The 24,486-nt window shown below is 38.7% G+C and overlaps 1 protein-coding gene across 9 annotated transcripts in view; it reads right to left on the bottom strand.

Moving 5' to 3' along the window:
- Window positions 1-24,486, bottom strand: part of SPEF2 (sperm flagellar and cilia associated 2) — a 211,154-nt gene that overhangs the window by 92,111 nt on the left and 94,557 nt on the right. For 7 of the 9 annotated variants that reach the window (XM_051853820.3, XM_089312716.1, XM_089312714.1 and 4 more), the window contains 5 exons: window positions 22,258-22,366; window positions 20,728-20,885; window positions 18,331-18,495; window positions 14,547-14,597; window positions 7,218-7,366 (listed from right to left, as the gene is read on the bottom strand). In XM_051853820.3, coding sequence (XP_051709780.3) covers window positions 7,218-7,366; window positions 14,547-14,597; window positions 18,331-18,495; window positions 20,728-20,885; window positions 22,258-22,366 — 632 coding nt within the window. The remainder of the gene's footprint in view (window positions 1-7,217; window positions 7,367-14,546; window positions 14,598-18,330; window positions 18,496-20,727; window positions 20,886-22,257; window positions 22,367-24,486) is intronic. The other 2 variants (XM_089312713.1, XM_051853824.3) reach the window with 1 other exon arrangement.

Below are 24,486 nucleotides of genomic sequence, written 5' to 3'. Positions count from 1 at the left end.
AATGGCAATTCTACATAGGCATTGTTGTAAGGGACAGGAATTTTGTGGAAAATATCCCTGCTTTGGGAGCATATAGTCTGGTGGGGGAGGGGAAAACAGTGAAGAAGTACAAGTAGTTATATCTAAGTAATTATGTAAGCAACTTAATAGCCAAAAAAACAGCAATTCAGGTTGTAAGTGCTATGGAATGACAGGTGTAGCTTTATCTTGTGTTGTTGGGGAAAGTCTCTTTGTCCAGGTGGAACTGAGGTTAGCACTTAAAAGGAGGAAGAGTTGCGGTAAGAGCACGCTAAGCAGAATAACAGCAGATACAAAGCACTGTGGTGGAAGTGATCTTGCACATGAATAGATGCTGATGTCTGAGAGGTGGGTGAGGACCCAGTTCCTGAATTTCTTCCAGATTCTGTCTCTTTTTTTCCCTATTCCTTCCTTCCCCAGTGTTGCTGTCATCATTCACTCTGGTCATCTCTGGCCTAGGCTAGTATAGGGGCCTCCTTGCATTTCTGTGATTCTTTTTAATATTCTCAAATAATCTTGTATTCCAAAAAACAGGTAATACTTATTGAGGACTTCCTTTCTGCCAGATCCTGTTCAAAGAGTTTTACGTTTATCCAATCACTAAATACTTAGGAGACAGGTTTCTATTCCTCCTTTCATTTAAAGATGGGGCATTTGTGGTGACAGGTGTCATATAGCTTGAACAAGGTCACATATTTGATTGACAGAGCTGGGTTTTGAACATAGACAAGTTATAACCCATGCTTTTAAATAAGTCACTCTATTGTCTCTAAGTTACTGTTTTGAAAATGGATCCACACTTGTTACCTCTTTGCCAAAAAGCACTCCATTGCTTCCTCTACCTAGGAAATAAAGTCCAAATACTTCAGCATTGCTTTTAAGGCCTTTGTAAAACTGGCAATTGCCTTGCTGTCAGATTTTCCTCCTGAAGTTGTGTTGTGTGTTCAAGGCTTTTGCTATCAAATTTATTGAGCAATTCTCACCCTGGGATTCTTCCTTCTCTATTCCTACCCAAACAATGAACACTTTAAAATGTACCCTGATTTGGGGGGAGGGGTCTTTAAAAAAAAACACATTCTCAACAAAATGTATTATTTTTCCCTCTGTGTTATTCAGTTTATACTCTTGTTATAACTGCAATTACACTGTTATAACTTGTTGTTTAAATGCCTCAGTCCCGAAGTAGATTGTGTTATAAGACATAGAAAGAGCAATTTGTTTATTTTTCTAGCATTTGCATAGAATAGATGCCAAATAAATGTTAATATGGATGTTGAAAATTTTCATCATTACCTTTTTTTTGGAGACTAGATGGTTTCATTTTGTTCTAAAAACCTAAGATTCTAAGTCCAACCATATTTGAGGTATGCATTTATCTAAGTTACACATTAATAAAAAGTTCCTTTAATGCTCCTCTCATGTTGTTTCAACACCCTTTCCTGACATTCTGCCCCTCTCTGGTTTCTAGACTGTTATCATAATTGCATGTGAAATACTTTCAACAGTGCTGTAGAGTAATTTTTTCTGTAAATTGTTAAAAAAAAAGCGAGAGAGGGAGAGAGAGAGAGAGAGAGAGAGGGAGGGAGGGAGGGGGGAGGAGGAGGTGGAGGTGGAGGGGAGGAGGAGCGGGGAGGGAGCACTCCCATCCACTTGTTCACTCCCCCAAATGCCTACAACAGCTAGCGCCAGGCTGGGCCGGGAGCTGGGAAAATCAGTCCAGGTCTTCCTCATGGGTGGCAGGGACCCAACTACTGGAGCCATGGCCGTGGCCTCACTGGGTGCATGTACATGAGCAGGAAGGCAGAGTCAGCAGTGGAGCCAGGACTGTAATCCAGGCATTGCAATATGGGGTGTGGGTATCCCAACTATCAGCTTAACTGCTAGGCCAAACACTTGCCCCATAGAGATGACTTTTAAAGAAACACACTAATAAACCTGCCTCTTACCAGACTTCAATCCATTAGGCAACACTGCATGCATAATGAAGTGCCACTTAAGAATGGGCCTGATTGATGAACATTCTGCTCTCAACTCCCATTTTTCCGCAATCACTCCATGAGGAAACTTCAAAAAGTTGTTTGAACTCAGAAGATATTATGTCTATAGTACTCCCTGATCCACCCGCCCAGTCTTGTCAAGGAACAAGGAATGGGCCAATTCAACAAGATTTATTCTTCCTGTGCAGTTTTTATATTTTATAAGGATTCTGAAATCATGTTTAATGATTTTCGCTCACATTTTGTCAGGGATTAACACATAAATTATTGGTACCTATGTAAACAAGCCTCATCCAACTTTTCTTAAATATTTAGGCATTTGCATAACCCTCGTGCTCTGGTGTCTCCTGTGTTCTCTATGGTTTCTGTGAGTTATTAATTAAGCTGTTTCTATAGATTCTTCCAGCTCCTGGGAAATGATTTCCCTGGATCTGTATTGAACAATGTGATGTGACTAACTATTCAGACACACGCCTTTCAATTAAATTTTTGTTGTTGTTGTTATCTGAACACTAACATAATTGGAATTCAGTAGCCAAGGCAGTATTTTCCAAGATAAGAGACCCTCACTTTACACAGTTTATTGTCCAAGGTCCTGAGAGGGGCCTACCACTTTGTTCACATGGCCATGTTGTTTATTAATTTTTAAGTGACACTGGTCAAATCTTCAGTCTCTTTCCAATTTAACTTCCTCTTTGTCACATTTCCATTCATGAGTTATGAAGCTGAAAGAAAATGTTCTGAACTAACATAATAAACAAAATTCTGATCACCCTCACAGAGGAAGTCTGGATTATCTTCCTATTCTCAGAATAAAAAAGTGATTTTACATAATTATTGTCACTTGTAAAAATAAGCAAAGAACACATATCCAAAGATGTAGGGGATAAAGAACACTAGATATATAGGGTATATAAGGCATCTATAAAACAGGTCTGTTATTTATTTATCTGTCTTATGTTTGTAGTATTTGTTAGTTTTTTCAAGTTACAAAAATATTTTTTAACAAAATACATTTTTATTCTAAGTAATACCTTTCATGCCTGATTTTCTAAATGAAATTTTGTGTTCTTTTTTTTCTTAAAGAGAGTCCATAAAACTTTCAGGTCCACACAACCTGGATGCTATCCTTGATTAATTCCACTTTATTCCTTTATTCACTTTAAATTATTTCAAATTACTCAAACTGGTTTCTATTTTAGATAATACAGAAAAAAATATGTTCGCTCTCAGCATTTTGGCAGATTTCTGCAAATGTCCTTGATTGTATTCTTTCAAAATTTGAGTACCTATGATGGGCTAGCGCTAGACACTCATTCAATTTATGTTTCTATAATCCCCCCCCAATTATTTGAGACCTCAGTTCCCCACAAACACCTTCTGGGGTCACATTAGTTTCTCTGGCTCTCAACTGGGATTATGAAGTCAGATTGTTTTACTCTAGAGTCATATTCTTTAGAGTCCAGATTATGTCTTAACTACACTTTTGAAATGTGCTTTCCTGACTACTGGGGTACATATCTGCTTATGTTCTACCAAGTTCTTTTACTATTAAACCTGTTCTATTGCATTTATCCAACTGCTCATATGTATTGGTCAGTACTCCAAATACCTCAGACACTCCTCATAGCTTCCTGTGTACATCAATCTTCCCCTGACCTATGGTGCATACCCTCCAAAACCCTCGATTGATGCCTGAAACCATGGATAGTACTGAACCCTATATATACTATGATTTTACTATACATGCAGACCTATAATGTCTAATTTACAAATTGGGCATAATATAGGGTTGACAATAATTGCTAATAAAATAGAACAATTCCAACAGTATGCTATAATACAGGTTATGTCAGTGTGGCCTCTCTGCTCAAAGAGTAAAAGGAAATAGTAATTTCAGATCACACTTTTCCCAGGTAACTGAAACCATGGAAAGTGAAGGGGAACTACTGTAGTTTAAGTATTGAAATCATTGGGCCCTTAGTAAGGCCAGTACGGAACACATCAGAAGCTTGCTTTAAGACAAGTTGTACTTTTGGCACAAGAGTCTTGTGTCTGTCAACCTCTTAAGGAGAGATTCAGTATATATTCAGTCCTTGGCCCTGTGCCCCCTGGGCCCAGCTTCTTCCACTACACAGGAAGCGGAGGGGGAGGGTGGGGGAGGAGAGGGACTGGCAGGAGGAGAAGCAAGCTGGCAGAGTGTGAATGAGGCATTGAGTGGCCCATGAGGCATGAGGCACACTACCTCTTTCCTTGGAATCCTGATTCCTGGGAGCCTGTTCTTACGTTTCCCTAAGATGGCGAGTAATGCTTTCTGGCTCTGCTCCTTCCTTTATTCTCTCGACAGCCTCCCTGGTGGCTGGCAAAGGCAGAAGGCTCTGTGCTGTTCTTGCAGTTGCTTCTGCGTCTGTCTGAGAAGGCCAGCCATGGAATCAATCTCCTTTCCTTCTCCCCATCCATGTGCCTAAAGGCCTAAGGCAGGCCTGGGGTTCTCAGAACGTCTAGATCTAGGGCTACTACATAAAGTACGAGATTCCAGTTAAATTTGTGGCTCTGGCGAAACCCAAATTTCACCCAGTGTCTGTCTTTCCTCTTCCTGGGCAAGTGACTTCTGTAGCTCAGGTAGGGAAAAGTCTAGAGTGGGGAAGGACTTGACTAGACCACACAGCCTGCTTTCCTGTAGCAATAGGTGTTCTCTCCATGGTCTCTCTCAGGTACCTAAAGGTCTACCTGACTCCCCATTGTCCCTCCAGACTAAGCTAACCTTCAGCTTGCACAGTGCCCTGGGAGGCAAATGCATGTGGACAGCTGCAGGAGATTCCCTTGCTCTCCACCTTCTTGGCAAAACTATTTCTCTGCTCCTCTCTGAGGCATCCCATGGGGGGCTGAAGCCCACTTTGAAGGCCACAGCTCCAGTGAGCTGGCCCCGTTCATGCATTAGGTCTTTTTTTTTAAACTTTTATTTAATGAATATAAATTTCCAAAGTACAGCTTATGGATTACAATGGCTTCCCCCCACATAACTTCCCTCCCACCCGCAACCCTCCCCTTTCCCGCTCCCTCTCCCCTTCTATTCACATCAAGATTAATTCTCAATTCTCTTTATATACAGAAGATCAGTTTAGCATATATTAAGTAAAGGTTTCAATAATTTGCACCCACATAGAAACACAAAGTGAAAAATATTGTTTGAGTACTAGTTATAGCATTAAATCACAATGTACAGCACATTAAGGACAGAGATCCTACATGAGGAGTAAGTGCACAGTGACTCCTGTTGTTGACTTAACAAATTGACACTCTTGTTTATGGCATCAGTAATCACCCTAGGCTCTTGTCATGAGTTGCCACGGCTATGGAAGCCTTTTGAGTTCGCCAACTTCAATCTTATTTAGACAAGGTCATAGTCAAAGTGAAAGTTCTCTCCTCCCTTCAGAGAAAGGTACCTCCTTCTTTGATGACCTGTTCTTTCCACTGGGATCTCACTCGCAGAGATCTTTCATTTAGGTCATTTTTTTTTGCCAGAGTATCTTGGCTTTCCATGCCTGAAATACTGTCATGGGCTTTTCAGCCAGATCTGCATGCCTTAAGGGCTGATTCTGAGGCTAGAGTGCTGTTTAGAACATCTGCCATTCTATGAGTCTGCTGTGTATCTCGCTTCCCATGTTGGATCATTCTCTCCCTTTTTGATTCTATCGGTTAGTATTTTCAGACACTAGTCTTGTTTATGTGATCTCTTTGGTTCTTAGTCCTATCATTATGATCAATTGTGAACAATGCATTAGGTCTAAGCGGCTGCTCGCTCTCTTTCCTCCTTGGGCTTCAGCATCCTAATGACTCCCAGGTATTCTTTGCCATGGGGATAATCTAATCCCTCTCCCCACGTGATCGTGTTTCCTCCCAGAACTCGCAGTGCTAGAAGATGGATGTGGGAACTGGAATCGTATCTCAGGGTTAATGTTTATGTTTCTATTCATGTCCTCTGGTTCGTTCTCATCTTCTAGGGTCTTCCTTCTTTCAAGTGATTTAGGATTTGGGGTCAGGACTGAATTTCAGTATTTTTGCTTCTTGCATCCTACTTCTTACCTAGTAATAGTATTTTAATATATTATTTCTTTCTCTAAAACCTCTTCTAAGATACATGAATATGGCTTCAATTTGGCAGAATGGTGTCAATTATACACATCCATACATTACTTCATTTAATGTTCTCACCTTCAAATATTTTCGGTTCTAATTTCACTCTCAGAATTAATTCATTAGGAACCCATCAAGAATCTGTCACATATTCTGCACTGCTTTTGATTCTGTGTTGAAAGTAAGTAATTATTCCACATGCCCTTGTCCTCTCTAAGTAATAATCTGAGCAGGGAGATGAGACAGGTCCCCAGGAGATTCCAGGAACAGAGGCGTGGGCACAGTTGCTGCAGTTAAGCCTCGGCTCAGATGGTCCTTACTGAGACCAGCAGATTCAGACACCGCTGGGGAATGCGTTGAAAGAGAGAAGGACAGAGTCTTTTCAAAAGCTTTTTACATTTTAAAAAGTTTTAAAGGAAGAACAATTCTGTGTGATTTTTTCCCAAGATGATCTGTCTGTTAAAGCAATGAGTAGTGCTTAAGCGGCAGCTGGGTTTTACAGTTGTCAAGGACGACGGGCAGGATGCAGCTTACAGGGTTCCTCCGGGGCATCTCCTGGCCTTACACTACTGTGCCCATCACAGACTCTCAGGTCATATAGCTATCTGTTCTTTTGTAGGCTGAGTTAGCTTCAAAAATATTCTCCTATTTCTAAAAAGCCACAGGTTAAATTTTGCTTAGAAGCGTCATGACGTGGGCAGAGGGTTACAGATGAAGGGATATGAATTTGCTGGATCTGTGTTCTGCGGAAGTCATTCTTCCAGGAAACTCTCTCTACTTGTCTTCAGTGAGAAAATTGGTCCTCACAGAGCCCATTTGTCTCCCCTCTCCCCCCAGTTTCAGCACTCAATAGCAGTTGAAAGCATGACTCAGAAGTCCTAGCAAGGAGAAAATGTGAGATTTTATACACTGAGTAGTCATGAAAAAATTATCTCAGCTTTTTGATGAGTACATATATATTATCAGTTATGAGAAGGACTTCTGGATGCTTCAAATGCAAACGTGAATCTCACAATAAACAGGAGGAAGTATAGCCTCTACTTGTTTGAGTTTAAAGCGCCATACCTCAGGAATTGGTTCATTCACATAGACCCATTCTTCAGATCCTGGCTTAGGGGGCGGTGGTGCTACTGGAGTAGGTGGTATATCTGTAGAGCCAACAGGTGATTTCTTCACTTGGACTTTTCCTCCTGGGGGTTTTCCTTTAGGAGAACCTTAAATACGCAGATTACATCATTCTAATACAAGTAAATGAACAGGACAGACTTTGGGTTGAGGAAAAAATGCATGATTACTATGAACTCTTGGTAATTCATTAACTAAATTTTAAACTGCATTAGGCAGCTTTACCAAATAAAAATATATATTGAAAAAAACTTCAGTTCTGCAGAGCCCCTAATTTATACTAATAAATACTAAAAATAGCAAACAATCCAATTTTATTCATCTAGTTGGCTATTAAACACAATTTGATATTTTATTTTCATCTCTGAACTTGCTTCTATGATAAACTCATAACTCTTATAAAGTTTAGATTTTAGTGTACAGAATATTGTATTTCCTATTGAAAAAATTAGCAAGTTAAACCTCCAACCAATGAATGAGAATGAGGGCAGCTAGAACACTGATGCTCCATTGCCCCTTGGAGTTCGGGAAAGACAGCTAGGAGGAAGGGGGATCTTGTAAGAGTCAGAAAGAGTAGGTGAGGGGTGAAGGGGAGAGATGAGGGGCCAAAGAAGCTACTGAACACTCCCACTCCGCTTGCCTGTGACAACAGTTTCTGAGGTTTTGCACTATATGTTTTGCACTATAATCATGGAATAAGCCTGGCTACATCAACACATAAGAGAGAGAGGCGGGTAAAGAACGGAAGAAGGGAGGAAAAGAGAAGTCAGCAAAGGGAGAGGGGGGAAAGCAAACAGCAATTAAGAAAAGGAGGAGGAGCCGAAGGAGGGAGGGGGGGATGGTCTACTTTTCTGTTCTAGAATCTGACAGCATTTCCAGGGAAATTTAGATCTGTTAAAATGATACTCTGGTCTGAACAACCTTGTTCTTCAACTCAGAGAACACTGATTTTCCCTGAATGGGTCAAGGTTATTATAGTTTAGAATTTTACTTTGTTTAACTTGCACTCACCTTCAGATTAAATATGACATTTGTAGGTATAATTTATAGATGCCTATAGAAATGAGAGCATGTTTTATTTCCCCAAATACGTTTTTAATGAGAATGATTTAATGATAATACTGTTTAAAAAGCAAATACAGCTTCTATTTTTATGTTAGTTAAAATACATGGAAAGTAAAGGAGAAATAGTCAGTTACATATTAACAGTTTGATTTCTACTTATACATTTACAAATATTATATATTATCCATTGATCTGATGTTGTATCAAAATTTTTGAAAATTTAAGAAAAAATTTTGTTTAGACAGTATCCAAAATATTTATAATTAGACATATTTTTCTGTGTATGATGAGTTTTTCTTCCTTTGACCTATATCTCTGATGAAATAAAAGTAATAAGTCTATGGTCGGGGCTGGCGCCATGGCTCACTTGGTTAATCCTCTGCCTGCGGCCGGCATCCCATATGGGCGCCGGGTTCTAGTCCTGACTGCTCCTCTTTCAGCCCAGCTCTCTGCTGTGGCCCAGGAGGGCGGAGGAGGGTGGCCCAAGTGCTTGGGCCTTGCACCCGCGTGGGAGACCAGGAAAAGCACCTGGCTCCTGGCTTCGGATTGGCTCAGTGTGCCGGCCGTAGCGGCCATTTGGGGGGTGAACCAACAGAAAGAAGACCTTTCTCTCTGTCTCTCTCTCTCTCTCTCACTGTCTAACTCTCTTTGTCAAATAAAAAAAAAAAAGGGCTATGGTCACTTTAAGATGAAATTCTCAAGCACAATTCCTAAGAAGGACTTTGTAATTATAAATCAGAGCTGAGACAAGTTTCATTTTCTTCTTTTCTTCAGTATACAGTTCACTTAATAAAAACTATGAAAAATGGGGGGTATATTTTGGGGCCACTTTGCTTTTGATTCAATATAACTTTTACCTAATTTTTTAAAAAAGATTTATTTTATCTACTTGAAAGACAGACTGATAGAGAGAAGGAGAGACAGAGAGAGAAGCAGATCTTCCATTTGCTGGTTCACTCCACAAATGGCAACAACAGCTGGGGCTGGGCCAGGCTGAAGCCAGCAGCCTGGAACTTCCTCTGGGCCTCCACATGGGCCCCAGGACCCAAGTATGGACCTATCACCTGTCGCTTTCCCAGGACCATCAGCAGGGAGCTGATCAGAAGCAAGCAGCAGGGACTTGAACTGGTACATTGATATGGGAAGCCGGTGTCACAAGCAGTGGCTTAAACCACCGTGCTGTAATGCAGGCCAGCCTTATGTATCTAATTTTGAACAATGAAAATGCTAAGGGGCAAAAGATTTGAATGGATGAAAATGAATCTATGCCATAGTGAATGAAACAGAAACCACTTTTAAACAAAGCTGTTATTGCATTTAAATGTAACAAAGGTCACTGCTTTTTAACCATATGAAGACTTCCCTTTCTAATAAGGTATTTGTTTAATTTATAGTTACTTAATTGAGTCCTTGCTGTAGTTACTCCACATAGATAAAAGTTTTAGAGAATTATCTATGATTATCATATGATACAGATAGACATGAGTAGATTTTTTTTTTCTTTTTGAAAGATTTACTTATTTATTTGGAAGTCAGAGTTACAGAGAAAGGGAGGAAGAGACAGAGAGAGAGAGATCTTCCTTCTGCTGGTTCACACCCCAGAGGGCCAAAATGGCCAGGGCTGAGCAAGGCTGGAGCCAGGGGACAGGAGCTTCTTCTGGGTCTCCCACATAGATGGGGGCGGGGGGGGGGGACCAGGCACTGTGCTATCTTATGCTGTTTTTCCCAGGCCATTAGCAGGGATCTGGATTACAAGTGGAGCAGCTGGGACATAAAAAGGTGCCCATATGGGATGCTGGTACATAAACAGGTGCCCATATTGGATGCTGGCATTGCAGGAAGCAGCTTTACCTGCTGTGCCACAACACTGGTCCCTTAAGTAGATATTTTTTAAAGAATTTTTATTTATTTTATTTTATTTATTTGTTACAGAGTTACAAAAAGAGGTAGAGACAGAGAGAGAGGTCTTCCATCTGCTGGTTCACTCCCCAGATGGCCGCAACGACCGGAGCTGTGCCGATCCGAAGCCAGGAGCCAGGAGCTTCCCCTGGGTTTCCCACGTGGGTGGAGGGGTCCAAGGACTTGGGCCATCTTCTACTGCTTTCCCAGGTCATAGCAAAGAGCTGGATCGGAAGAGGAGCAGCCGGGACTAGAACCGGCGTCCATATGGGATGCCGGCGTTTCAGGCCAGGGCGTTAAACTGCTGCGCCACAGGCGGCCCTGCTCTAACTGTTCCTTTCTCATAGGCTAACACTTCCTTATTTAATTTGACTCATTATCTTCATCTTTGAAGATAACTGTAAAATGATAATTTCCATTCCATAGGTGATTATGAGAAAGTGCAAATTATCCCTTATAGAGTTTGGCACATAGTCAATATTCCCAAAGGAGGAATTTGTTAGTATGATTATGAGTCATATTAAAAAAGAAGATTGTGGCTGCATTTTGCTATCTGAACATGATCATAAATTGATCATCAACATTTAGACTTGTGGCATCAACCTTCATATGAAAACAGTGTACTCTGAATTTGCTGTAAAGTCTATTAAGACTGTGTACATTATGCCATGTATTGTCCTCTGTTTAATGTCTCAGGTGATAAAAAGCTATCTTAAAAATTAATCCCAGAAAAAGTTACCTTTTCTTTTTTTGTCTTTTAGAACGGGTACATCTCTTGTCTGGGGATGTGAAGGAAGCAATCTAATATGCTTTTATCTTCCTCTTCATTGCCAGGTTAGTTTTAGTTTGATGAGTCAATGAAATGAGCATTGTATTGTTAAGCTGGACATGAGGATTCCTTTAAGGCTTTGTATTTTTATTTCTATTATTATAGCATTACTATACATGTATTTTAATTGATATCTAAATTAAATATTTTTGAAGGGGATGTATTATAAATATCACATTAGAAGTAACTGAATGCTTGATATTCCCATGGCTGTGACACAGCAGTAAGCCTTGGATTCCAGTAGATGAATTCTCACATTTTAATGATCATTGGAGTCTTCAGAAGAGCTTGTTGAAACACAAATTTTGGGGCACCCCTTCTAGAGCTTTAAATTCAGTAGTTCTGGGGTGAGATGAGTATTTTTATTAATAAGTTTCCAGGTATTGTGGATGCCATTTCCACAGACCATATTTTAAGAGCCACTATTTTTATAGATGCCTTGAGCTACTTCAGTTTCATTTCACCTTTGTCTTTTTCCCTTTGGTTCTTCCACATCATTTTGATTAAATGCATTAATGCTTGTAACATTGACAATCCACTTATTATGAATTTACTGACCTGATAGCACCCACAATTGAAACTACAAATCAAATCATAAGACAAGCACTGGAAAAATACTAATGCAAGTAATACTACATGGGGCAGGCCACTGGGACTCAGAATGACATTATTTCTGAATGTTTATTCCAGACACTACATCTAGCAGATACTACTCAAGGGAACAGAATTCTGCTGCCAGAATGATCTGGGATCTTGCAGATTATATCTCCCATTCCCTTGGAGACATATGGTGACATAGAAAGCAATCTTGTAGTTAAAAACATTTTAACATTATATAATTTTGTATTTTCTGAACTTAGTTGGCTACAGAAAAATTTATCAATTTAGCTCCTAATGAACATTTCCCTGGTGTTGAAAAGCCATTATTCCATTATTGCAGAAGGAACATTAACAAGACACTGGCAAATGCATTGAAGAGGATAAGAAATACTCTGAGCACATCATAAGTACAATCATAAGTAGAATCTCAATGTCAAAATTTGGAGAGAGAAAAGTAGATTGTTAATACTCAGAGAAGAATATAATTGTGTCAAAAAAGCCATGAGCAGGAAATAATGGTAAGTGTGAAGAAAGGAGAGGAGATATGGCTCCTCAACTTATATGAAATACTTTAAACATAATTGGTATCAAGTGGCTTGTGAGACAAACAACCAATTAGTAGTGTTCACCATCAATGGTGTTAATTTTAAATACTAGGAAATAAAATCATATAATGTTTTACCCATGAAGGCAATCCTGTTGTAAGTACCGAATCAACATTTTTATGTAAAAGAAAGACTTTAAAGTTTTGATTGAGAGTTCATATATTTCAAATATTATTTAACAATGTAGCCTAGTAAAGCACAAGCAAAAAATATTTGGAAGTCTTTGGAGTTAGTTAAATTGAGTCAACTACATGTCTCCAATGTATATATTATCCTGTTGAATGTGTGTGTTTGCTTATGGTTTCTGGAGCTTATATGCTTTTGATTAAGAATGATCTTAGACATGCACATTATTATGTCTAATTGGATAAGTGTATTTAATTCCAAGTATAACTGTATTTAATTCCTAATTTGATGATTATATGATGATCCCTCATTTGCTGTTTTAGATAATAATGAGAAAGCAAGAGATGAGTAATGTAAAATGTGAAAATTACTGTTAGCAAACTAGTAGACACTGTGCATCAATTATAGCATTTAAAATTTTAGCTAAAAATTTTAAAAATATTGTAAAAATTTATTTGAAAATCAGAATTACAGACAGAGGGAGAATTGAGAGAGAGAGAGAGAGAGAGAGAAGCGATATGAAATTTTTATCTCAGTGTTAACTCACCAACCGGCTCTAGTTACACAAGCCCAACATGTCATATAATCAGCGCACAATGATTCTGAGAATCATGGTTAAACAGGGGTACTTCATAAAGTTTATGGAAATGGAATTACAAGGTAAGTATATTTTGGTGCAAAACAATTTTCAAGTCCACACACAGGTTTTTTTTTTTTTTTCACACACAGGTTTTTCATAGTATCCATAGTCTATGAACTTTTTTGAAAACTCCTCATATATAGTTGAATGAAAAAAAATCCTTTTTTTTTTAAAGTATATTACTTTGTAAACATCATACACAGTTGGACTACAACTGCATTGGTAATATGTAATGAATAGTTAAAGGTATATATTTGATGGAAACGTCATTTGAATTTATCCTGGAATAAGTCAACTCTGTGTATCCATAAGTATGCTTCAATCTAAATTTGTTGCTAGCACAGCTTAACATAAACTTAACCTGCCTTTTACAACCAGTGATTTTTTTTCCTACAAACTCTAAATTACTTCAAAAATTATGTCTTTATAAGAATTAGTAAACCTAAGGTCAGAAAAAAATCTAATTGAAAATAGAAGGCCAAAATTAGGATAGGAATTACAAGGAAGATATTGGGATCTAGATCCTTGCACAGATAACAAACTTGAGCCATCAATTTGGGTCTGAATTTCCTTATAGCTAAAACTATTATTTATACATGTAATCACTTAGAGGAAGAAAATTTTTCTTGTTCCTTGATTCTGAATGAAATTTATCACTTAAAATTTCATAAAGGTGCCTCTGAATGCAGTAGCAGGCATATTATTCCTTCAGAAAATGTAATATCAAGGAATGACATTGTGGCACAGGAGGTTAGGCTACTGCTTGAGACACTGGCATCCCATATCTGAGTGCCAGTTTAAGTTCCAGCAGCTCTGCTGCCCTTCCAGCCTGCTAACAATATGTCTGGGAAGGCAGCCCAAGATAGCCCAATTGCTTGGGCCCCTACCCTCCATGTGGGAAACTGGAATGGATTTCCTGGCTCCTAGCTTTGGCCTGGTCCAGTCCTGACTTTGGCAGCCATGTGGGCAGTGAAACAGCAGATGGATGACTCATTCTCTCTCTCTCTTTCCCTCCTTCCCCTTCTGTTACTCTTTCAAATAAATAAATCTTTTTATAAAATGTAATACCAGGTTATTATTGGTAGAATCAAAATTTGAGCTCCACTGCTATGTTATGTTGTGGAGGAAGTTGAGGACTTTATACTAAAGTACTTATAGGTAAAAGAGGGTCCAAGAACCTACAGTTCAGTATGCAGCTTCCAGATATGGAGCTTAGCCCAAGTAAAACACCTATAATACTTTGATGAGAGAGTATTCTGTATACTATTCTCTAAACTACTCTTTGCAAGCATCACTTTTCTCATCAGGGGCTTTGCTAAAAACTAGGATGAAGAAATTCTGAAGTTATATTCTTTGGCAAGGCTTATGATTGATAAATGGCTGTGAGAAGTAGGCAATGTATACAACTACACAAATCTACCTGTATAAATAGTTATAAAATGCAGGATTACAAGTAATCATATCCATCATTATCTGCTGTGCCATTCATTCAAGTGTAGTCTCACCTTTCTTTCCTTTTCCATCCTGAAGAGATTCTTGCTTACCAGGTGAAGTTTCTAAACAAAATTCAACAAAAAATTACCACTGAAGATTTATGTCAAAAGTTGGGCTATAGTAGTTCTAAGCAATCAAATGTTACTTCTCACTGATCAACACTGACACTTGAGAACTGCATAAAATGGTTCAGTCTTTACTGTCAGTTAAAATTAACCTGAAGATGAAAACTAAATGGAGATATCTTGAATAATAGTCCTGATTGTACTATTCTATTTATCACATTGAGAATTTTAGCCCTAACTTTTATATCAATATTTGCTGATGGGATATTTTTAATGGAACTGGCTGTGGAGTTTTTAAAGTTAATCACACATCTATTTGAAGCACATGGCTCTATTTAGATTTATTTCAACTGAACAGTCCTTGTGCAATAAGACATTAGGTCTATAATAAAACTTTTGATATGCTGTATCATTGACTTTCTCTTGATCACATAATTGGCTGCTTTATGCCTTTTACATTTTCATTTTGCATTGGCTATAATTTGTAATACTAAGGATGATCTGTACATATTTATCTTGGATTCTTTGGAATCTAATTAAAAATATATTGGGGTTTGCTGTGATGCAGCGTGTTAGGCCATCCACATGGGAGGCCCACATCTCATAAAGGAATTCTGGTTCATGCCCTGGCTACTTTATTTCAGCTCCCTGCTGATGTGCCCAAGAGGCAGCAGATGACAGCTCAAGGACTTAACTCTCTGCCACCCACATGGGAAACACAGATGGGTTCCTGGCTCCTGGCCCAGTCCCAGCTGTTGCAGTCATTTGGAAGGACTGGATGAAAGATTCTCTCTCTCTCAAATAAAACTTTAAACAATGAAAAGTTAAATCAGAAGGGGAGAAATGGGAAACTAATGATCTAGAAGCCAGAAAAATGGGTCCCAGATAATAAACAGGAATAATTCACCTAGCCTGCATTCTTTGCCAGATAACTTGAATCATTTCTTCTCCTTTGGTCAAGGGCTACAGTTTTTATCTTATTGGAAGTATGGGCTTGTATGACAATTTAAATGCCTGTGATGGAGAGATACCATCTAATCTATTTTTTTTAAAAAAATATTTATTTATTTATTTGAAAGAGTTACACAGAGAGAGAAGGAGAGGCAGAGAGAGAGAGAGAGGGAGAGAGAGAGAGAGAGAGAGAGAGAGGTCTTCCATCCATTCATTTTCCAATTGGCCGCAATGGCTGGAGCTGCGCCGATCTGAAGCCAGGAGCCAGGAGCTTCTTCTGGGTCTCCCACGCGGGTGCAGAGTCCCAAGGACTTAGGCTATCTTCTACTGCTTTCCCAACCCATAGCAGAGAGCTAGATCAGAAGTGGAGCAGCCGGGTCTTGAACCGGAGCCCATATGGGATGACGGTACTACTGCAGGTGGTGGCTTTACCTGCTGTGCCATAGTGCCGGCTACTCTATTTTTTATATTTAGAAATGATCATTATAAGAATGTATAAATTCATAGGACATATATTTACATTTAAATATCTCCAGTCTGATAACCAAAATTCCATAGAAATACAAGTGAAATGACAAAGAGAAAGAGTGCCCTTGAAACTTTGTTAATCTCTCTAGAGCACTTTTAAATGCACAAATAGTTGACTACCAAACTTAAATAAGGAAGGGAGGTAGGGAGGAAAGGAGGGAAGGAGGGAGGGAGGGAGAGAAGGAAGGGAGAAAACTAGCATTCACTCTGTCCATTTTTAAAATCTGCTGCAAAAATATTATGATATCTCAAAAAATTCTTCAATTACAGCATGCACAGCACTATTCTATCTTGTCATAAACTGAGAAATTTATTTCTAAACTAAACGCTGACATTTGGTAAAGGGTTTGATAATAAACCCTTCAATGGAACATAACTTTTTAAAATTTAGTCCTGAGTACAGGTGAAGCAGACATAAAATGCAGAACTATATTTGGTCAAAATGACTGTTAGGACTTCGTGTAGTATGTCTACTTCTCTATCTCATATCCATCCTGATGTGTGTGTGTGTGTGTATGTGTGCGCACACTTAGTATATAATTTCTCTTTTCATCTCAACTCTTACAAAATACTCTAACTGGATGTCTGAGTCAGGCATGTTCTGAGTTAGGCATGTTCAGAAGCTTTCAATTCAAAAAAGGTTCTCTTTAAAAAAGAATGGGGTATGTTTGTGTACCTTGCTGGAAACCTCTCCCTAAAGTCTTGTAAGTAGACTTCTGAAGCTGCAGTACTGTGTGTTCCACTGCCCAGTCAATGCCCATGTGTACCAAGATTAGCCGCCAGTAATGCACATTTGTTCAATGGGAATAATTAGGACCTGAAGATGAACATTTCTACGCATTTTTAAAGGTAAGGCACTATCCCTGCCTTGGCAGAAGAAAGAGACAGGTACAACCACTCTTTGATGCAACAAGAGATTTATTATTCCTACAATGCACAGCATTCAAGAATACAATGCTAAAATAGCAAACAAACTTCAGAAAGTTAAGGAGGGAACTGTGTCAGAATCAGAAACATTAGAGATTCATTTCAGAGAATGGCTTAAATACAAAGATCCTCCTGACTGTGAACAAGCCAGGCAGGAGATGGCTGGGGGTAGAGCTATTGCCACAGGCTAATGGACGGTATTGGACGATTCCAGGCTCACTTTTGAGCCACTGTGAAAACTTATTTCCCCATTCTAAACCTCATTTTTAAGATTTCCATTTATCCCTCAGACCTTTCCATTTAAAAAAAAAAATTCCAAACGAAGTAGTGGCAAATGGGGTGGTTATTTAATTGATATTTTTTTAGGGTCTGTGAATTTTGTTTTTCGTTAAGCCCCAACTTAGATGAGTAAAATGGTTATTTCATAAACTATTATATATGTTACTAAAATCTTCAAGTATCTATGTTTAAAATGAATAAATTAATTTTTTAAAAAATTCTAGAATCAGCTCATATCTCCATGAAGCTGAAAGACTATGGGGTTTAGAGATACGTCATGATACATCAAATTTACCTACATGGACTTGTGTAACTACACAAGCAGCCATGTGTAAAGTGAAACCAGAAACCAGATCCATGTGTTTCAAATGCACATATCGAACTGCTACTGATATTCTATCAACATCTCATATCACAGCAATGGAGCACTCTACCTTCATTATTACCCTGCCTACCATTTCCTGATAGACCATGGCTCCTGGTGCTGAAGGATCTTGAAATAATTTAAACCAAAATAAACACTCCCTACACAGGTTTTAGCTACCATATCCAGAAATGGATGTTTACGGAGATGTCAGGAGCTTGCTTCTACATTTTTATAAGCACATGGCCTGGCAGATGCACAGTTCTGCACAAATTCTACTCTCTAATAATCCAGCTCATTGTTCCCTCATTCCTGGGGACAGTCAGCTGTGTACTTGCTCACTCTTGATACAAACGTCATTCCACAGCTCAGCAAACAGACAGCGTTTCCCTGACCTGCCTTAAGTTACTCTACACTGTTCTCCTCATCTGTGGTCTTACTCTAATCAGTAGGCCAGCCTCAGTCTGATAAATCTACATCCTGCCTACACAGGGAAGACCCTGGGCTTTTGGCAACCACTTCTTAGCTATTAAGAGGGTTTTTCCACTTTCCCATGGGTGTACAGATTTGTTTCAAATGGCTGAAGTGGCCTGAAGCCTGAATCTAGACAAATAATTTCTAATTCTTCCCTAAGTGAAAACAGAAGCAGCTAACGTGATCATCAATCACTGGGTCAATCACCTGATTGTGGTTTTCCTTTTGCAGGGGGCGTTTTTGAAGGGTCCCGCTGCTGATGAGTTTCCTTCTCTTTTTCTGGCTCAGGAGGAAGAGGAGGAGTAGGGGGTGGAGGCTCAGCCAGCGAAGCTGCTTTTTTCTCAGCTTCCTTTTCTTCCAACCTTTTCTCAACTGCAAAAAGATGTACAGAACGGATCTCTATTAGAGACTGCAGATACTACTATTCCACTTGAACCAAGAGAAATCTAAATTAATATAAAGTTATACTTACTGATTTAAAGCTAACACATCTTTAGTGCTCTCCCTTCACTTATCCTGTCCTTAAAATTAATAGTGAAGCTCTCTATTCTTGGACAGAAATAATAGTTTCCTTGTCGCTTCATGGAGTTAGTGATGGGTGTGGAGGTGGGGGTGAGGGTGGGGGTGGTACTGGTTGTAGAAGTGGTGATAACTGTGAGTGATGATGGTGGCGGTGGGGAGTTGTAGTGAGCATGATGGGGGTGGTAGTGATGATGGAGCCGTTGGCAACTGTAGTTTTGTGTGTGTGTGTGTGTCTGTGTGTGTGTATAGAGCAGATAAACAGATTAAGAAAGTTGGTACCAAATGTAACAACAATTTGGAAGTAGCTAATAAAGAGGAATAGAAAATAGGGATTATTTTTAAATTTCCGGTGAAAATCAAGGTGAAAAAAGGACAAAGAAAAGATGAGGATCAATGTGAAAAGGCGGCGGGGAGGGGGCAGAAGACATGAGTGGAGAAAGATGTGCAGCACTAACTTAAATACATACAAAACACTTAAACAGTACATAGTATGTGTGTCTTAGACATTCATTCATTCATACAATGACTATTTACTGAGCTTGAGTTGTGCCTTGAAGGAAAGAGGTTATAACCATAAAGTACACTGCTACTAAAGATAACAACAATAATAATATTAGAAATGACATTAGATACAAGTTCTGGTTGCCAGCGGTACAACAGTACAGCAAAATGGAAAAATGAGTGGCCCTGTGAGGCTTGCATTCTATTGGTATGAGACAACTCAGAAATGTGATGAATCAGTTAATTTACACAAGGGTTAGAAAGTGATAAATGCTATGGAGAATGCAAATAGACCGGAGTGAGGGGAATCAACCGTGCTGCAGAAGAGCTTTTAGTTTTAGGCAGGGTGCTAAACTGGGTAGCCCACCAATAAGGCAATGCTTGATGCCTATGCATGTGATGGAGGGCTCTGGCCCAAACATCGTCAGCACGGAGCGTGGTTTGTGTCTTTCAGGGTTACTGTCATGGTTACACTCTTTGTCTTCATTCATGTTCATTCACCTTCTCAGATGCCCACAGCGTCACCAACAGGGCCACTGGCAAGGAGACCCTGTGCTCGTTGGGCGTGTGCTCCCTCAGGCCTTGGGTTATGATTTTTCAATTCACAAGCAAGAAGGCTTCACTCAATGCTGTTCATTCAAAGTGGAAATTGGATATTTTTTCTTATAATAAAAGTAAAATATAATTATTGTTTTAAAAAAATCCAAGAATTTAGACAAACGTAGATAGAGGCGTTGCTTATGAAGTATCTTCACTCTTCTTCCCCTACCATCCAGTCTTATCTAGACAAAACCAGACTCTTCTGTGCACATATATTTATGCCAAGAAACTGCAGTTGTCAACATAATTAGAGGTGGCTAATGAACAAAAGGAAAGATTTCTTTCCCAAATCGTTTCTCAAAGGTAAAATTCCAATAGACTTTATGCATGAATCAGAGCTTAAGATTCCTTTTATTAACACATTTCAATACTACTATGAGAGGTTGATGGGCATTCATTGAATGAAGGAGGAAAGAGATTTAAATGATTTAATGTGGGTGTGATATACCCCAAGAGTGGGTTAAAAAAGAAATTAATAATTAATACATTCAGATCAAAATATGTAGATATTGGGAGATAAAATTCTCTTAAAGAAGAATTCACACATTGTTTCTTTAAATTGCTGAAGTTAACAAATTGGAACTTTACTCTGTTTATAATATTCTTAATTTTTATTTTAAAATAGTTTCTAATTTTTATTTTAAAATATTTTCTTGACAAACAAGCATCATATCTATTCAGGTTACACCATGTGACAGGTTACCCAACCTTAGGTTTAACTCCATTTTTTTTTCCTACATGAAAATAATATTTTCAAATATAGGACCTCTTGGTGAAATTAAATTAAAAAGAAGAGAAAAAATATTTTATTCAGAAACATATTCAGCAGAAAGCTAAAGTCAAGGCAAAGCCTAGTTGCTGATAGTATAATCCAATACAAATAAATTTGCAACACTTTCACTTCTCTATAAACTTACTAAAACCATGAATTTTAGTTATATAGCTATATATAAGTTCAAAATTACAAAGAAATGTAATTACCTTTATTCTTTTTTTTCATTATTTCAGTTGCAAATATTTCTTTTACTTTTTGACATAAAGAGTTTTTATCTATTTCAGCATTGATTCTTATCAAAATATTTTCTGGCTCTGAAAACCATTGCTCCAATAAAGGCCAGTTGTCCAAGAAGCCTATAATTCTACAAAATCAAAATATTACATTAATATCATGATGATTGAAATATTTGTGTGAATAAACAGTAAACATGGCATTAAGAACAATTCACTAAATATACATAATGGAAAAATGGGCTGCCAAGAGCATGGAATCTGAAAAAGAAACTTTGTTCTTAAAGATTTATTTATTTATTTGAAAGGCAAAGTTATAGAGAAGCAGAGGCAGAGAGAGAGAAGTCTTCCATCTACTGGTTCACTCCCCAAATGGCTGCTACGGCCGGAGCTGGAGCTGTGCTGATCAGAAGCCAGGAGCCAGGAGCTTCTTCGCAGGTGCAGGGGCCAAGGACTTGGGTCACCTTCTACTACTTTCTCGGGTCTTAGCAGAGAGCTGGATTGGAAGTGGAGCTGCCGGGACTGGAACCAGTGCCCATATGGGATGCCAGCACTGCAGGTGGTAGCTTTACTCGCTATGCCACAGTGCCGGCCTCAAAAAGCAACTTTTTGGAAATCTACACAGACAATGTAATATTATCACTTTAGATAAGGAAGAAATTATTTAATGCCTTCAAGACATATTTTTAAACATATGAAACAGTAAAAGATGTGAAAATGCCCCCATTCAGGAAGTCTTTGGTGTTTGAGTCAAGCTGCCTGAGAGAAATCTAAGGAAACATTACTCACTCTAACAGAAGAATAACTCTGAGCATTCGGATGGTGGCTGTAGACCCACGCGGGCCATTGGCCTTTTCTTAGAGACAGAAATTGAAGAGACCTCTGAGTAAGTATAGGTGGATCAGACTTATTTGCTTTACTCAAAAGTATTCTGGGAATGGTTCTGGAAATGTTTTTTTCTTCCTGGAGAGTAGACAGCCTTAATGTTGCTGAAATTACTCTCCTTTGGCAGGCTTCACATTTTTAGACTTTTCATGGTTTTATAAAATTGTATAATTTTGTATAAATTTTCTTTCCCAATGGCAAATTGCACACTACCAAAAGAATACCACAAAACTTCATTTTTTGCAAGACCGAAGTAGTTTTAGAACTAACCTCTGTAGTTTAATGCCTGGCTCTTTGAATTTCCATGACCTTCACTGGTGTTTCCTTAATGAGGGCTCAATTAGGATTCCATATAGCTGACTTCTCAGTTGACGCAACCATACAGGGAAATGTTGCCTGATTTAGTTCTTTTCCTGGACTGTAATGACCCATGCTCTGAATGTGGAAGTTAGCACATGAATATTTCACTCACCATTAATACCTGTTAATGTTTATCTGGAAAAGATTGAATACCAGGACATAAATCTTTCTTCTAGATCTGATGATTCCAATGGGGCTGCCTGTTAGTCTGCTCAAAGAGAAGAAATCAAGAAGTAGAGCATTTAGTTTAAAACTCACCTGTGTTGTATCTGGTCTCTCAAATTAGGATCCACATCTACATGCTGGCTCTCAGCAGCTGCATGCTCACTGGTATCTTCATGAGAAATTACACGTGAAAATTCTTCCGCTACAGCACAAAATTATGTAATTAGATTCTGCTGAATCTATCAACACTGGTGCTTACTGCCAAAATATACTGATGCTAGATGTCAGAGAGATACAGCTTTGTCTTTGGTACAATATTACTAAAAATGTTTAATAAGGCGTTAAGAGTATCGTTTTGAGATAAGAATTCAAAGTTTTTTTCGAAATTGGAAAGAATGGAGCAAAAACCATTTAACATAAGCTGTAGCTTCAATGTAGAGAAACAGGACAAGAACGAAAAACAATGGATTATCATAGATAGCGAACTTAGAAAGCAACCAACACTATGATGTAAAAATTAAGAATAAAATATAAAGATGTCCACTAAGTCATATATGAGTAAAATATTTTGTTTATATTACAATACAATAAAGAATTGCTTCTTTCAAGATGTTATGATCTACATATATAGACATAAAGGAATAGATCACAAGAGATAAAAAAAATAGGTTAAACATCCTGATTTAGTCTTATTCTAGATTAACAGTACAAAGTTCAGGCTACTCATAAATTTAGAACAAATGGAAAGTCATACAGAGGAAGGAAGGACTTGAACTAGATTAAAAGGAATAAGAATTGCTGACTGCATGAGAACACTGAAGAGTAGTAAATCAATGGCAGTCAAGAAAATGAAGAACCCTCATAGGATATGGTACTCAGTTCTCCATCTACATTCATGGTAGAACAAGGTGAAATGGATTTAGAATACAAAACAGTGCTTTAAGGTTATTTATGAAAGCCAGAGATTATTGACATCAAAATGGGTGACTGAAGAAAATTGTTGGAGCCCTTCTCAGGAGAGGCTGTCATGTGCCATCTCCACCTCCCATTAGTCAAGGACTTCAGCACCTGGCTCAGGGTCAGCTTCCTCTCCCCCCTACCCCTGTCAGGCATTGGCACCTTTCCTTTCTGGAACTCATGACCTTGGCCCCTGGATTTTCTGATCACCCTGAGAGGCGCCACCTTTGCAAGCCTAAGGATCTACATTCTTACCACAAACTCTTCTCCTTCTGGTGCTCCTGTGTAGATGATGCATCCAGTCCCTAAATTCCTAAGTTTCTCCCCAAATTCACCAGCATTATCCTACTAACAACCTCCATTGCATGGTTGAATCCTTCATCTTTTTTCAATCACCTAACAACTTAAATACCTGCGTCCTGATACACCGGCCTTGGATGATATTCATCTCTTTTCTCCAAGCCTTATGAAGGTAGCTATCTTTGAACAAAAATATAACACCTTCAATTCTCACAAATCACCTGGCTTAAAAATCAGCTGAGCTCTTTCCTACACATGCATTCTGCTGAAAGTAAATAAAGAGGAGGAAAGAAAGAAAGAAAGAAAACTAATAAATAACTAAGTAAATACCTGGCCATCATGGTTTTTTTTAAAAGATTTATTTATTTATTTGAAAGTCAGAGTTTCACAGAGAGAGAAGGAGAGGCAGAGAGAGAGAGAGAGAGAGAGAGAGAGAGAGAGAGAGAAAGAGGAGAGAGAGAACATATTCCCTGGTTCACTCCCCAGTTGGCCGAAATGGCCAGAGCTGTGCTGATCCAAAGCCATGAGCCAGGAGCTTCTTCTAGGTCTCGCACATGAGTGCAGGGGTCCAAGGACTTGGGCCATCTTCTACTGTTTTCCTAGACCATAGCAGAGAGTTGGATGGGAAGTGGAGCAGCCGGGACTGGAACTGGTGCCCATATGGGATGCTGGCACTGCAGGCGGTGGCTTTACCCGATTTGCCACAGGGCCAGCCCACCATGGTTCTTTGTATTTTCAGAGCTAAGCTTCCTGCAAGTTACCTCCCACCACACTCCCACCTCCTCATCTCTCATTTATGTCTGAACCCACCTGCAATCCCTTCTTCCCACTCCCACTCCACTGAGATAGTTCTCATTCTGGTCACCAAGTGCATGTTTCACTCTTTAGTTTACTCAATTTCCCTGTAGCGTTTATAGGTAAAATTTAGCACTCAAGTATTAAATGCTTTTACAGATACTATATTATATTTATAACAAAACTTACAGAATGATTAAATTTCTATAACTGGCTTCAAGTTGCACAGTTTACAAATTTTCGAGATATGATTTGATTCCAATCATTCTG

Source organism: Oryctolagus cuniculus, chromosome 14 (assembly GCF_051225735.1).
Source record: "Oryctolagus cuniculus isolate XC-2025 breed Fujian yellow rabbit chromosome 14, ASM5122573v1, whole genome shotgun sequence".
NCBI classification, from domain to species: Eukaryota; Metazoa; Chordata; class Mammalia; order Lagomorpha; family Leporidae; genus Oryctolagus; species Oryctolagus cuniculus.
Note: the sequence above shows the minus strand (reverse complement) of the source record. Positions and strands in the feature narration are given on the sequence as shown.